The 16,172-nt window shown below is 37.1% G+C and overlaps 1 protein-coding gene across 1 annotated transcript in view; it reads left to right on the plus strand.

Annotated features, from left to right (window-relative positions):
• The window catches only part of ITGA8 (integrin subunit alpha 8), a 178,810-nt gene that overhangs the window by 114,239 nt on the left and 48,399 nt on the right, over nucleotides 1-16,172 (plus strand). The window contains exons 23-25 of the mRNA XM_034760366.1: nucleotides 1,405-1,485; nucleotides 8,822-8,927; nucleotides 10,830-10,988. Coding sequence (XP_034616257.1) covers nucleotides 1,405-1,485; nucleotides 8,822-8,927; nucleotides 10,830-10,988 — 346 coding nt within the window. The remainder of the gene's footprint in view (nucleotides 1-1,404; nucleotides 1,486-8,821; nucleotides 8,928-10,829; nucleotides 10,989-16,172) is intronic.

Here is a 16,172-nt window from a genome sequence, read left to right on the forward strand (position 1 = left end):
TCAAAATGTTTCCATTTAACTGATGCTACCCAGATGCGATAACAGTAAACTATGACAGCAATAGAGGCTCAAACTCTGTTGGAAAGGGGCCCTCTAGGCTTACTTGGAAATGCTCAAAACCTCACTAACATTAGTCTCATGATGAAAATGAGTTTGAAATCTCTAAATATTTATATTGCATATGTATATGGTCTTGATCCCACAAATCCTTCCTCGCATGGATAGTCCCCTAATCTTATGATCAGTCATATTGAAGTGAAAAGGACTACATGCACTAGGGAGGGTTTGTCGGATGATAAGGCCTACATGTTTGTTTATAGAAAAGTGAGAGAATCAGGCCTTAAATCTGGGGATTCATTTTTATTGCTGGGTAAGATCTGGAATAGAAAGACTGAGGAAAAATGTAGTTCATTTCAATGATAGTTTTTCCCTGAGGGATTTTTCATTTAATCTTATTGTTCTTCACACTCACAAGTTTGGAGAGCCTTAAAAGCCAAACAGTAACAGAGGACAGCTTGTTAGTTAGCCTTGCCATGTTTTCATGCACAAAATTGTTCTTGGTTTTACTGGGATTCCGCTACACAGGCAGATGCAAAATCAGACCAGACAGTTTACATGGTCTTATAACCAAGCTAAACAAATGCTCTAACTAATTGTTCTTTTGTGTCATAACCAGATCACAAGATTTTCTAAAAGAAGCCTGATTTCATTGCATTATTAAAACATGTGATATCAATTATTACAGTAGAACTCCTATTTTATTAACTAATTGGGGACTGAGGAGTTCATATGATCAAATTTTTCATAAAATTGAAGATCTCATAATTACAATAGGTGTGGTGCATAAGATAATTTATTAATCGTTCAGTGACAGTATACATAACAAATGGTAATAAAAGAATAAAGCATGCCTGATTTTTCTCTCTCTCAGTATGTTCAAACCTGTACATCTGCTTGAATGTTGACCAAACGTTTGAAGTCACATTCGGCTGCAGAAAGATGACTTGGGTGGCAGAAAAATGGTTCATATAAGTGGTCGTTTATAAGACAGTTCATAAAATTGAGGTTCTGCTGTATATAGTAGGAAATGAAATAAGAATGGCGTATAAGACTCAACAGAAACAAATTAATTTTTGTTCTTTAAAATACACCCTATATATATATATATATATATTTATATGTATATTTATATCCATGTGTATGCATGCTTGTATATAATATAATTATTAATTTTTGTAGGTTCTAAAATCAGTGATATAACATTTCCAATACTACTTTTTCTAATTGGTTGATGGTGGACACTGGGATTAAACTGAATTCTAAAGTATCAAAGTTAGTATTAAATGATTGTTTTTCTAATTTTATACTTGAAACCTAACTAACCTGTATGCAAATCTATTCTAGTTCTAATAAGGTTAAACCCACCAGCAATTTGGTTAACCTTGAAATCAACATCAGTGCTGTGGCTCAAGTGCAGATCATAGGGTAAGCACTTCAGTATTTCAGTTCATACTTGCAACCAATGCACATTTTTTCAATGAATCTTTATATGACTGTATATTATTTATGGCCCAATCTGGCAAGGTCTTTCAAGTGCAGAACTCTCACTGATTTCAGGGGATTACCACACACAGAAGCTTTGCAGGATGGGGGCTTTAAGTCCTGTCATATGGAGTAAATGGGCTCTGTGTGGGCACAGAGCCCTATTGTCTTCATATATTCAATTGTGTACGCACATAAAAACTGCAGGTTCAATTCTGGAGTCTGGAATTATCATAATAAATGACAACAAGAAATTTGGAAGGGGTATTAAACCTTTTGTTACAGGACATAGGTTTCATCCTGATAGTTTGTGAGGGGGCAGGGGGAGATTATCACACATCTGCCTACTGCAGGGTTCTTACCTTTTCCTCTCAACCAGCTGTGGGATAATGGGCTAGATGCGGCCTTTGGTGTGATCCAGACTGGCAATTACTACATTTTTATATCCTCACATATATTTGGAAACTGAAAAAGGCAAGAAGCAAAAGGCACGTGTGATAAATATTCAAAACACATAGTTAATCTAGAGAGCTTTCCACTTTGGTTCTGAACAGTGTTAATGATTTTGCATGGACTACGTTAATTATTGCTTGGACAGTTGTATGCTGTTGCTGATATCTAAACTAGACCCAATACATAAAATGCAAGTACTCTATTACTGTTTGTGTCTAGCACACAAAAGCATCCCAGGCAACTCACAAATCATAGAGAAGACATGGTCCCTGCTCCAAAGAACAAACAATTTCAGATGATCTATCTCAGAGTTTTCTGTAGCCCTTTACCATAGTATCTCTCTGACCAATATATGCTGAGATTAAAATTATATAAATCACATTTTCAATATGTATTATTGATACCACATATATTAATTTGCATTAAGCACACAATATCAGTATGACATATATAATTTCTAGTATTTATATTGCCTGAATTGGCCTTTGTCTTGTATAATTCTGAGAGAGAAAAGACAAGTGAGGTAATATCTTTTTTCGGACCAACTTGTGTTGGTGGAAGGCACTGCAAACAACCATGGTTTTATAATCTTGTTCGCTTACGCTAAGTATCCCATAAGACTTTGCTAAACTGAAGTAATCTTTGGCATTAGAAAATAAGAAACTTGTCTAAAGCAAAACACGTTAATGTTTTACCCTGGAACAAGCTGGGGAGGTACCTTCACCCACATGCTAGTATCCAAAACAAAGATAAGGAAAGGTACAGAACAACAATTTATGGAACAAAGATGAACTGATGGGTTGGATTTTAGTAACATGTAAAAAGTCTTATAACTTGTAAAATCATCCCATAAATACTCCTAGCTGAAATGTGTATTTTTGGGAGCAAATGTTCTGTGTAAGATGAATTTAACAACACTGCATGAGACTGCTTCCCAGAAACTGGTATCATATTGAACTTTTCTTCCTGTACTACTATTGAATTTTAGCAATAAACCTGACTGACATTGGTTATTTGGTCTCCTGAATATATTTCATACCTAACCAAAGTGTGGTTAAGCAATTGACTATGCAGTTTATCAACAATCTAAGTGCTTCCCAGCTAACAGCATAAAGAAGCCTAAAAGAAAGGGGTAATTGAAAGGAACATGAGGGGCAAACCAAAGGACATGTGGTCTTCTGTTAAAGGTTACTTTTTTGTAAAGCAGTGTTTGTTTTTAAAATGTTCAGGATTAAAGTGAGTTTGCATCATTTTCTGTGATAGTCAGAGGTAGTAGACAGGAAAGAAGTTGGAGAGAAAGAGGTGATATTTTTGGCAAGGTGGTGTTATGGGAGAGGGTTTATAGAGACTGAAACAAAAGATGATTGGGAAGCCAACATAGCGGGAGGAGAAAGTGGAGATTGAGGATGCAGTAAGGAGAAGAAAGCAAGGTGCACTGTGTGTGTGTGTGTGAGAGAGAGAGAGAGAGAGAGAGGTGGGGGTTGTCAAGAGTAGGTGATGACGTTAAGGAACAGTAAGAGGTTAGAGAGAATGAGTGAACCAATTAGAGTGAAATGTTCAGTAATCATAGCCCTAAAATCCTGGGGCTGCAGATTCTGGAGACATTCTTCCCACCCCTGCTGCAGCTGGTGATGGTGAGTGCCTGTGCTCATAGAGGAATCTGTGCCTCCAGGAATATGCTGGACTTAGTGAAGAAGGGCCATGTGGGTGCAACCTGGCCTTTGGGGCCTGATGCCCTGGATGTGCTGGTGCTGGTTCAGTGGCAGCCAAGGAAGCAAGTGGGACTGAGCATGTGCTGAAGTGCCTATCTGAACCAGGGACAAAATAAAGATATAAACTGGCAACAGAGCTGGTTGAAAACATTGCTATTTTGAGGGCAGGGATCTTCCCTATTAAAGTGCCCCTGTTTTTCAGTGACAACTCTAACATGCTGGGTGGTTGCATAGTGCATCCACAGATTACTCTTCTGTGGGCTCTTACTTGTCTCTCTACTGTAATGCTTTTTCTACACTACAGTACGCATGTCTTTTGATGAAAATCTATGTAAACAGATAAACAGCTGGGCCTGGGCATTTGGAAAACCAACATCAAATATTAGAGAACTTACCCAGAAATAGGCCTTAGGGACAGGTGACCTGGGTTGCTGCCCAGGGTGCTGAAAACATGAGAATTGTTTCATTAAATGACTTGTAGTCAGCACACTCTCCACTTTGTGCTTGTTAATACCTTTGCTTTTGGTATTTGCCATAAAATGGTGGATGTGTGAAGAAACATCACAAGGTCTTTGCCTGAAAGATTTTGCTAATTAAGGAACTGAACCTCAGAGAAGCTAACCGCCCCAACTCTCAGGGAATTGGGGTGTGGGGAGAGAAATAATTGAATATTTTATTAAGGAAGTTTGACAAAATTCATCATATTATTTGCTGAATATATGTGTGATTTATTCTGCCACATCTGAGGTAGGGAAATTATCTTCATCAAATAATTTATTAAAACAAACAAAGAATTATTGAACCATCCCTTGTCATGCTTCCTGTTGGAGTTTGGTAATGCTGTTTGTCATTTTTTCTTTGAGGTCTCTATATTTCTGTGACTATTTGTGTGATTTCCACTTGTTTGTAGCCAAGCCTCTGGCAGAGAACACCGTAGGAAGGAAGTCAGTTAGTATGGGAAGACTTGCTGCAGGCAGAAGTTTCTTAATAAGGATTAGATTACTGCATACCCTGGGTTCTGCAGTCATTGCAAAGATTACCCGCTGAGCTATGAATGTTATTTCACCGGTGATAGATATGATATCCTTTAACTGTTTTGGAATAGCATGTGGAAAGGAACAGAACAAAAAGGAATTTAATTACGCAAAATGTAAGAGGTGTTTGTAGCATTTCTTGGCATGTGGAATACTTGATGGTGAAGTGGTAGGCATTTCATACAATGGTACTTCTGTTGTAGCATGTCATTAGTAACTTGTGGCAAATCACAACCTAGGTGGCATATCACCAAAAATAAAAGCCAGCACATTACATGCCTTTCCTTTCACTTGAAAGCATATCACATTCTCATCAATCAGTTATTTATGGTCCTATGAGACCTTGCCTATTCATAGTGCTTTGAATAAATGCAATGGTTAAATAATCCTGTGAAATTCCATTAGTTTACAAAACAAGAAACAACCAAACTTACTTTGAACCACAGCTCTGAGTAGCAACCAGTGTATATCTTAACAGTTGGATTTTTTTTCTTTTTGGAGGAGGAGTATCACCCCAACGAACAAAAAATGCTTTATAAACTCCTGGCAGAAACTCATTAAGCAAAACTGCACTTTTTCCCCCCAAGATGAGTACTCAGATTATCATTTTTATTCAGACCTCTGTTTGTATTTATAAAATGGTACCTTTACTAACAGGCTATGACTGTGAAAAGGTGAATTGGTTCTTTTTAAGAAAGAAAAATGCATTTTGAAAGCATAAGGAAAATTGAAATATTACTATATCTGGTTTGATTTTTAAATGTACCCTTCCTTTACTGTTTTTTTATGCAGGCAATAAGTGCATGTATAGCACAGCTTGCCTGGTATAGCTTCAGGCCCTGTTGCTGTCCCAGTTTGCCTTTGCTAATAGCCCCCCTTCGAGGTTTAAAGCCCTTTATCAGCCCCTAGCGGGAGTTCCTCATCTAGGTCTCCATGCAGGTCTCCCTCCCAGGCCTTCTTCCTGGAAGCTCTGGAGAGTTCTCACCTGCCCTCTTCCCAGCAGGCTCCCTCCCCAAACCACCTTAGCTGGCTTCTGCTCCCTGAAGCTTGGCTCTCTGCCTGGGAACTAAGGAGAACTCTGAATTCTCCCTTGTTGAACTCAGGTTGCCTTTACATTCCCCAGAAGGCGTGGTCCAGTTCCATACTACTCCCTGTCATGTGGGCCCTGGTGTCATTCATTTCACCTGAGGAGGTGGGTTAAGCCTACCACAAGTGAGGCTGAACCTAACCCCCTTCAGAGCCAGCTTACCCGGTGATGGCATGGGACACTATTGTGTGTGACTTCTATAGCTTTAATAAAAAGTAAAATATGTGATTTCTTTGTCATAAGAAAGTGTTACAGAAATAAAGTGATAGCAGTAGAGAGTAAATTTGGTGACTTTCATTTAAATATGCTGTCTCATACCAATTTTTTTTTAAAATTCAGTATTTTATAGTAGACAGGACTGTGTACATTAACATTTTAAATTAAATATGGTGATATTAAAAGCATTTTTCCATCAAATATGAAATATTACCTAAGAGAAACGTCCAAAGAATGGAGAAATAAGTGTAAACAAATTGTCATGATGATTGAGGTCATAGGTCAAATACAAATTCTTATAGTACATTTTAGGCAAATTTCCTTTCAAAGACTTTACCTATTTTATCTTATTAGTGTTTCTGTGGTGCTGATTCCCCCATCTTCTACTCCTAACAGTTTAATAAGGGTCCTTAGACAATAAGTTATTCAAACATTCTGATTTTTAAATTAAATACAAAATAAAATTAATCAAAATGTAGAGAGAAATACCCTTCAAATGAACCTGATTTACTTCATTTATTATAACAATGGCAGCCATCCCAAGCATCCATTGTAAAATCTATTAAAATAAACTTTACACACCCCTGTATTCTTTTATTTTAAAATAATTTTAACGGAATGTCTAAATTTATATTTTTTACATTGTTTCTGTTGATGAGTAGAACACTGCATGAGGAATCAAATAGGAAACACAGGCTTTTAAAGCCTTCTTTTTTTTATTTATAGCACTGCCAGTGTTTTGCAGTATTTTAGTGGTTCCTTAAAGTGACATGTGTCCAGGCTTTGTTTCCTAATCTCCAAAGAAGCATTAAAATGGAGACTACTACTGGAATGAAAGCAATTTGTGAAATTTAACAGATTAGAGTCAAGCACCTAATCTAAAATGCTCTTACTTTTAAATATATATATATATATTAATTTTGTGTGTCTTATTTGGCTTTAGTTTATGAATGTGGTTTCTGGTATCCTTGCTGTTGCGAGTTGATGGCCTTTTTATAGCCCAAGGGAATATTCAGAATTACCAATATAGTTCAGGCTTACCTTAACATTCTGAAGTCACAATTTTAGCTGTTCTTTCACTGTGTTTTCAAACTACTCCAGATGCTCTCCACTTGTTCTTATCCAATATTCCTCTATTTTCTGCTATACTTGGCAGCAAAGTTTCTGTCAGACATTTCAGTAGCTATGCATGACATTAGAACTGGAAACTGAAACCTTTTTTTCTTCCAAAAACATTTTAAAATGTCAGCATTTGCGACAAAAATATTGGGTCTTCTGTTCTTCAAGGAGCAACCTGCTCCTATGGTTCGGCATTCGGTGTTAAGATTCAGGAGAAAGCTCTTTTTAACATCAGTGATTAGAAGGCCATGATTATGTTATATATTTAATCAAACATTAACCTAGATGAAAAATTCATTTGCGATTTACATTTTTTTTACAACATGCTATTGGCCCAAACATGAATTTCCAGCTCTGAGAGAGAACACATTTAACCCTCACACCCCTCCTCAAAGCTGCATAATCTTAAAATTAGTACCAAGTGGGTTTTACAGCAAAACTGCAATCGATGTTAACTGCTGCAATGAAAGGGTAATATTGAATTTGATTATTTATTATTTTAACACAAACCTACTTCTATTGTCGGATGTACATTGCAGGATGTACTGACCAGAACTCAGGTAATGGGCTAGAAAAGTATCTTGCGCTGTGATAGTTTAAGATCTCATAGGCTAAACTGGGTTAAAGTTAGTGATTGGGTGGGAGGCCTCCATGGAACTTGCAGGTGCTGCAGGAAATAGTATTTGTGATAGGAATTTTAAAAGAATTAACGCTACTCAGTCCTTTCTGAGACAGTAAAGAGGAAAATAAAATAGGAGGCTAGAAAAAAGTTGTGAAATTCTAATTTACTTTGGGATGGAGACGCAAAGAAGGTAAAAAAGCATCTGATCCAGGTGCTTAGTTTCATTCTGTACTATGTCTTTTTCTCTAAACCCTTGTTTACTGATTGTATGATGCTGTAACATTTTGGATAATTGCTATGAATGTTATTGTCTTTGAACCAAAAAAAGGAAGGTGATCCAGTGTTTAGGACACTAGCCAGGGCTGAGGAGCACTGGGTACAATTCCTTGCTGCACAATAGACTTTCTGTGACCCTAGGCAAGTTGCACATCTTAAAATGGGAATAATAGAACTTCCTTACCTCAAAAGGGTGTTGCAAGGATAAATACATGAAAGATTGTGAGGCACTCAGATACTACAAGAAGGGAGGCCAAATAAGTACCTAAGATAGATAACATTGGCTTTAAAAAGGAAGTAGAATGTAAAGTTCTAGACTCTGGATACTCTAGATGAGGATGAGAAGAAAAACCTGAAGTTTTTGTGTAGAGCACTAACCTGGGTTTATCGCATTGTGTGATGCGTTCAGATACCAGAATGAGGAGTATGCTATAAATACCTAGACAGATAACATTCTTCCCTCCAAGTCAACAGAGAATCAGTCACCTAATGGTAGGGGGCAACATGTTGCTGGAGGATGCCATCCTTCAGATGAGATGTAAGTCTGAGATACTGACCATTAGGGGTTAAAGAGTCCACTGCACTTTTTGGAAGAGTTGTCCCATTCACCTAGCATAATTCTAGTGACCATTCGGCCTATCTAAAATTTATTTGTAGTTTCAACTGGATAGAGTAGTCTTACCTTTGTTAAAGATGGTATATCTGATGATAACATAGCAGATGATTAGTGACATATTAAGCCTTTTTATATATATTGCAGTGTGTCTCGTCCTCCACAAATTGTTTTGCCACTTCACAACTGGGAGCCTAAAGATGAGCCCACCAAAGAAGAGGATGTCGGCCCTTTAGTAGAACACATATATGAGGTATAATTTGAAAGTATTTCACTTCTTATAGGTCTGTTTCTGCTCTACTGAGATCATTTGGAGTTTGGTCATTGTCATCATTTGGAGCTGATACAAGTCTTAATGCAAATATTGTTACCAAATATTGTTGGTCCAAATTCAGTCCTGGAGTAACCAGGCACAACTCCTGTGGTTTAGTGAGAGAGGCACCAGTTTATGCCAGGACAGGATTTACTCCCTGGTCATTAAGGAATCCTAAACACTTTTGGTGTTTACTAAATACTAACCAAGAAGCTGTGGACCAGATCCAAAGGAAGTTAAAGTGAACGCTGAGTTTTTCCATTGACTTCAATGGGTTTTTGAGGTGGTCCTATGAGAACTATGAAAATGATAAAATATGTTGCCTTTAAAATGCAAGTAACTCCAAAAATCACAGCAATTTAAATGCAACAACATGTTCTCTGCTCTCCGAGTGAAAGATGTGTAGCTTGCAAAACAACAACAAAAAACTTCACAAGTATACACAAGGAGGCTTTGTGTATTAATATTTTGAAGCATACGTCTTTCCATCATGTGTTTTTTCTTCTGGAGATACACTGATTAAAAAGAAAGGGGGGGGGGTTCATGTTCAAAACAAGTACTTGGAATGAACTAGACTGAATACAGACTATGTTTTGAATTTGATAAATGACCTTCTGCAGTGGGGTGAAACAAAGTGCTTCACATATGGTTACAATTCACAAGCCAGTAGTCAGGAAAGGATAGGCAACTTGAAACAGAGAAGGAACCACTAAACTTAAACAAAATTATATGGTTAAAATTTGCAAGCCGAATACTGAAGTTAAATTAATCAGAGATATCAACCTATGAAAAAAAACAAGTATTATGTTCTAATTTTACAGCTTAACATGTTTCTACAACTTGTAATAAGGATCTTCATGTTACCCCACTTGGGCTCTGATGCAGCAGTGCACTTAAACATGTATGTAACTTTCAGCATATGTGTAGTCCTATTAAGTAAGGAATCCCCTATGGTTTAGTCACAAACAAAAACTTCACTGAAAAAGAAGTAAGGTTGAAAATGTGTGTCACTGGGTTCCAGTTAAAGCCCAGAAATCAACAGTGCACTTTCTTCACAAAAAAAGTCTAAAATGTCTCAGAATGAACAGCAAAGCATCCAGCCTATTCCACTCTTACACCCATACCAAATTTACGCCACCTACCCAAACTTAAAATTGCCCTCACACATTTGCGAAAGTATATGCTCATGTGAAAATAATAATTTAGAAGGTTCTAGAAGCATCATTTATTTTCTGTGTGTGTGTTGTTTTTTTTACCAAACTTCCCAGAAAATCTCTTCTCTGAGATGTGCTGTGACCTCTGAGATTTCAGGAAAACTTTGTGGAAAGCTGGCTTGAAGAGGTTTGAAAACTGGGTTTTCAATAATGAGGAAGTAGCTTGAGCCTTCACTAATAAACAGCTACTGCTGCTCCCTCAAAGGGGGTTAAGTTCTGACACTGATGTAACAGCTATAAATTTCCAGTAACTTCGTTGTTGTAAATGAGGACAGAATCTAGCACTTCATTTTTTCATCCCCACTTTGTAGGCAATTGCCGACCTTAGCATCAGAGGTAAAAATATAAGTGAGAAAGCTACTAAGCATTTGAATATTGACTGGGATCTAGGAAACCTGTGTGTTGTTCCCACATCTGCCAATGCCCTACTGGCTGACCCTCAGCAAGTCACTTCACCTTTCTGTGCTTCAGATTCACCACCTATAAAATGAGAATAATGATGTTTACCTCTTTTGTAAGGCTCGTGGAGATCTGTGGCTGAAAAGTGTTGTAAGGTCTAAATGGATGTTGTTGTTGTTCCTGGCCTTGGAAAGTTGTACATTGATGGGTTTTGTTATTTATTTGATAGCTGTACAATATTGGACCGAGTGCCATCAATGAAACATTACTCCATGTTGGATGGCCTGCATCCAATCAAGAGGAGTCTCTTCTTTACATTCTTCATATTCAGACACATGGACCGTTGCAATGTCAAACAAGCTCTGCTATCAATATATTCCAAATAAAGGTAGGCTACTTGCTACTGTTTTTTAGCCTTGTCTACATTTTGTTTGCTTTTTTTTTTTGACTGCCACGCCACACTGAGCAGAAGGTTTCATTCACCTGTTCACAATTGCACCCAGATAATGCTCCTATCTTGGAAAATGTTGCTATTTAGAATTTATAGAACCTGACAAGCTTTGTACTGTGATGTGTGTTAAATCTCTATCCTATTTTTTTATCAAAGAACAAGGTTGGAGCCCCAAGAATTAGACACAAGATGATTTTACAAAGGGGAACTTTGCTCTCTCTATTTTTAAGGGGCAATTTTATTACAGCTGTAAATAGACAATGCAGGATTTTGGAGCTCTCATGAGACCCTGTAAATACTTATGCCATTAGTTTGCAAATGCCAGCTCCCAAGAGCTCAATATTTGGGAAATACTTGCAGATGCTCACATATATCAAGGCGCCTCAGTTTGACCTATCTCTACACACAACTGGTTAATACAACATGAAACTGGTTTGTTTATCTAATGTACATTGAACTTTCTGACAAAACTCTGGGTGAATCTCATAACATGCAAGTAGTCTGACTTTTGTGGTTCAAGTTCATAGTTTCACAAGTTTATGAAAATGTTAACTATGGGGAAAGATTAGCACCCTACCACATTTTAGTTTTTCGACTGAAGATACTATCATCATGCAATTTTTCATTGGTTTGAGAAGACTTTGGCAATTTTGCTGCATCCTAATCTAATGCTAAAAAGTGTATGCATGATTAACTCAGCATAATTGCATCAAATTAAATGATCAGCTGGAAAATATATGAGTAACTAGTCAAGATTACTAGTTGCACACTTTCCTTCTCTAAATTAATTCAGATTATTATTGATTGCAGACATAGAAATAAGACTACTTTGTAGAGACAAGAGTCTGACTCTGATTATACTTAGATTGGCTTTAGACAAGTGTGACTTCATTGGTTAAGTATTACCATAATTTATATTACAATAATTCTGTTAGTCTTAAAGGTGCCACAGGACCCTCTGTTACTATATTACAATAGCAACTCAAATTGGCTAGTCATACAGAAATATACAGTAGCAAGATCTAGTGCCTGCCCCCAAAAAGCTTACAATCGAAAAAGAGAAAAAGCAGATAAACGGTAAATCAGAAAGTCAGAAAACATTCAGGCAAAATGCTCAGAGAATGGTGCTTGGCACACACATTGCTACTGCCAGCTTTTAAAAAAAAATACATAGGCTATCCTACCTGCAATTTACACCTAGCCTTTTTGTTCTGCTAAATAACAAATTAGTAGGATTTCATTCCATCTGTACATGAAACGTGCTACCAGAGAGTTTTCTTGTAATGCTGGTAAACTTACCTGGGTATCCAGTACTTTCTCAGCTATGGTGTGCACTCATAGTTCAAGACATTTTTGTCAAATTGATAAGAGTATATCATGGACACTTTTAGTTTTCTGCAATTGTTGAACATCAAAGTTCATATTTGTTTGTGATCAAAAACTACACTATGATTTTGGGAATATGGTGCCCCGGATGCTGGTCAGCAGTTGGCTGAGAATTCTTGTCTATATTCTTCCTGTTGACAGTGAAAAGACAAGTGTGTGCTTCAGTCACATTATCTGAAAAATAGGGATAATACCCACTTAGGAGTGCTGAGGATTAACAAATATCTCTTTATGCTTAATAAAGTGTTTTGGTATCCTCCAATGGAAGGTGCTATAGCAGGGCTAAGTTTTAACATCACGTAAATAAGCTCACTGGTATTGTACAAGATGATCAAATGTTTCTTCTCTAGAAATGAAAATTCTCCCATCTTTTATTCTTCCCCTTCTACTTCCAAATGCTGGAATCATTTGGCAGAACACTCAAAGTTGCACATAACTAATGCATAAAGCTTGAAAAAACCAGTTGAGTTCCTGAAATAAAAATCTACAGAATAAGTATTTGGTATTGTACTATACTTGTTATAACATTTATTTCCTTAGTAAGGTTGCTCAACATCTTCAAGTAATTTGAAGAAGCTTTCTGTCCATTTCTTAGACTTAATATTTAATTTGTGTATGAACTTGTTTACGTACATGCTTTCCTTAGAAATCTTGTTTAATACACATCGTATCGGGGATGACTTTACCGCAGTTTGCAATTATTGGGACAGTATAAGTAAATAACATGCTATACAGCTCATAATACTTGCCAATTTCATTCAGAATTATTGGTGTATTATACAGGGAGCAACTCTGAGATAAAACCTGAGATCCTCACTGAAAGATGCCTTTAAGGTACAAGGCACCAACATCCCAAGGCTGCCTGATGGACAGGCAAAGAGTGACAATTGTGGCAGTTATGGCCACACCCTTTTAAAGGGCTCTAGAACACTTTTCCTGTATGGCTGGTGGAGACAGAGGGAATCTATTACTCCACCTCCTTCCCAGCCTCTTTTGGCATGGCTAACACTGCTAGTCCCATGAAGTTCTTGTGCTCAGGTGAGCAAAAGAACTGGAAGTTTAGATTGTAAGCATTTTGGGGCAGGCATCATCCTTTCTATTCAGTCTTTGTACAGCACCTAGCACAATGGGGTCTTAGGGCTGGTATTCCTAAACACTCGTGAAATACTAATACTAACCAGCCCCAGTACTGGGGCACAAATGGCCCCTGGGGAAGGCTTCTTGCACACACAGACACATCTTGCACTCATACCCAGCACTCAACCATAATAATCTGGCATTAAGTTTTTACCAAGTCTTCACCCACACTCCCATGGAAGCCAACTCAAATTTCCCTAAGTTAAAAACCTTAGAATTTGGTCCATTCACTTTTAAATACACTATTTTCTTATCAGACCCTAGTGATTTTTTTCACTACTATTAACTACACCACTGTTGCTTGGAATTTTTTAATAAATTGCCTACTCTGTTATTTATATTTCAACTCTAATGGTTTGGTTTTAGCTGGCATGTATGGAGATTTTTTTTTTTTACATTGTATATTCATGTACTTCAAATTGTATAGTATGTGAATTCCCACATTACCTAAAATGATCAACTCTATCTCCATGTAGTCACATTAGGAGTCTGTTTTTATAGCTGCTTTTAAGTGCTCATGGTTTTTAATATTTCAACAAATATCCATTGTTGCTATAAAATTTAATTGCTGAGTGCAATGTTGAATGGAATGTAACACACTAATGGGAGGTACTAGGTATGAATGCCTGATGAAAGGGTTCAAACAGTATATTATTATTTTATAACTTTGTGGAAGCTTTTGCTTTGTCAGCAGTATGATGCACTTATCACTATAACCTTTCACTTGTCTCTTGTTAGTCATTTTTACAATGAAATGCTTCTCAAATTATTTCAGTGACCCAGGCACAAAAAAGGACCAACTGGTTTTCTATTCTGCATTATTGTTAATTAATGTCATGCATCCAAATTATTTTCCTTTCTATGGATCTGATTCTCTGTTCATAGAAGCTATGCAGATCTTGGAGTTTGGGATAAACCTATGTATGTAAAGGCCTAGTAGCAACCTTTCCACAAAAGCATTGATCTGTCATTCTCTAGAAGTGTGTATTTTAAGATCCACATTTGTTATGGCACACCCCGCAAAAGGAGCTGGGTTTGGTTCAAAGTTGGAAAATTTAGCAGAACACTCCAGTTCTATATATTATGCCATGAGAAACAAGATAGCTAATTTATTAAACATTACTGATTCCAGACACTTCTTGGGGTAAACATTTCTCGTATGTAGCCAGTAGTGAGTAAGTTGTTAAAGATCTTGTGGGAGAAACAGAGGTCCACATGCAAAACCTATTATAGATCTGTATAAGCAGGGATAGGACAGCTATGTTAATAGCAGGCCACTGGGGGCTGAAATCCTCAGTGTAGACAAGGACTACTTTTTCACTGGTACATTTCAGCTTCAGTCTGGCTAATGCTGCTGTGTATTCCAGAAGCAGCTTAAACAGGCTACTCTTGAAAGTGATGAGTAAAGTTGTACTAACAACAAATGTTTAGGTTTGCTAAGAATTCCAAAAAATCAAAAGATTTGTTCAACCCAAACATTTCAGTTTTGGTTTGAACTAAATATTTTGGTTCAATTTAGAGCATTTTAAACTGTTTTTATTTGAAGGAAGTTATTTCGAACAGAAAAATCGAAACAGCTTGTTTTGAAAATGTTGAAACGAAGTGTTTCTTTTTCTGAATATTTTCTTGTTGGCTTTTTGTCAACATGAACTATTCAGTGAAACCAACATGAATTTGCAGAATGTTTTGGTGTTCCTGAATCTGCACTTTTCACCCTCTCCCTTTCACCACCACCCCTCCCAAAAAAAGTTTCAGACACAAATTTTTCCCAGTTCTAGAGATCAGGATAAGGGAGAAATGCTACATTTTCCTTTGAAGTTCAGCAGCTCAAAAACCACTGGTGAGAGCAGGCAGCTGACATACAAAGAGAAATGCCATATCTTTCTTCCCACACAGCCGCTGTGTTCAACAAGACTTCTCAATTATAAATTTGATTTAAGAAGCTGAACTGGGAGCATTGTAGTCAGGAGAGAGAGGAGCTCATAGGCAAAAGCATGCTTCAGGCGGTAGTGACATTTTTTTATTTTTATTTTTTAACAAACAGAAAATTACTATTTTTTCACCTTCCTGTTTTCTTTTCCTCATTCCTGGCTTATTTTGATAATGGCTACATCTGTCACATAAATGAGACTGAGGGTTGTGATGTCATATCTCTGTTTTGTGTGGAATTTGATCATGGCAATGGAAGCATCAAAATGAGTAACCAGACTAAATAAGGGTTTAGATGCTCAGCATATTATAGCATACATTTAAAATAGCCCTTCTATATTTTAACTTTACAAAAGCATCATAAACAGAATGATAATTGCTGGTACATGAATTTATTTGAAATAAATTCGTGCTAAATAAATACTATCATCATATGTTACTGCTTACAACAAACAGGAACAGATGCTGGTGGGGGAAAAACTTCAATTTCCAGGACAGACTGTATGTTTGCTAAGGCTGGGACTTCACCGAAGGGCATTTTATGCCTAACTCAGATGTCTAACTTCCACTGGAGTTAATGGGATTTGGACACCTAATTCCTGTAGGCTCCTTTGAAATTTCCAGCCTAAAATGCTTTGGACTTTTCCGTGTCATGCATACCTACCAGCA

The sequence above is a fragment of the Trachemys scripta genome, chromosome 2, assembly GCF_013100865.1.
Source record: "Trachemys scripta elegans isolate TJP31775 chromosome 2, CAS_Tse_1.0, whole genome shotgun sequence".
Lineage (NCBI taxonomy): Eukaryota > Metazoa > Chordata > Testudines > Emydidae > Trachemys > Trachemys scripta.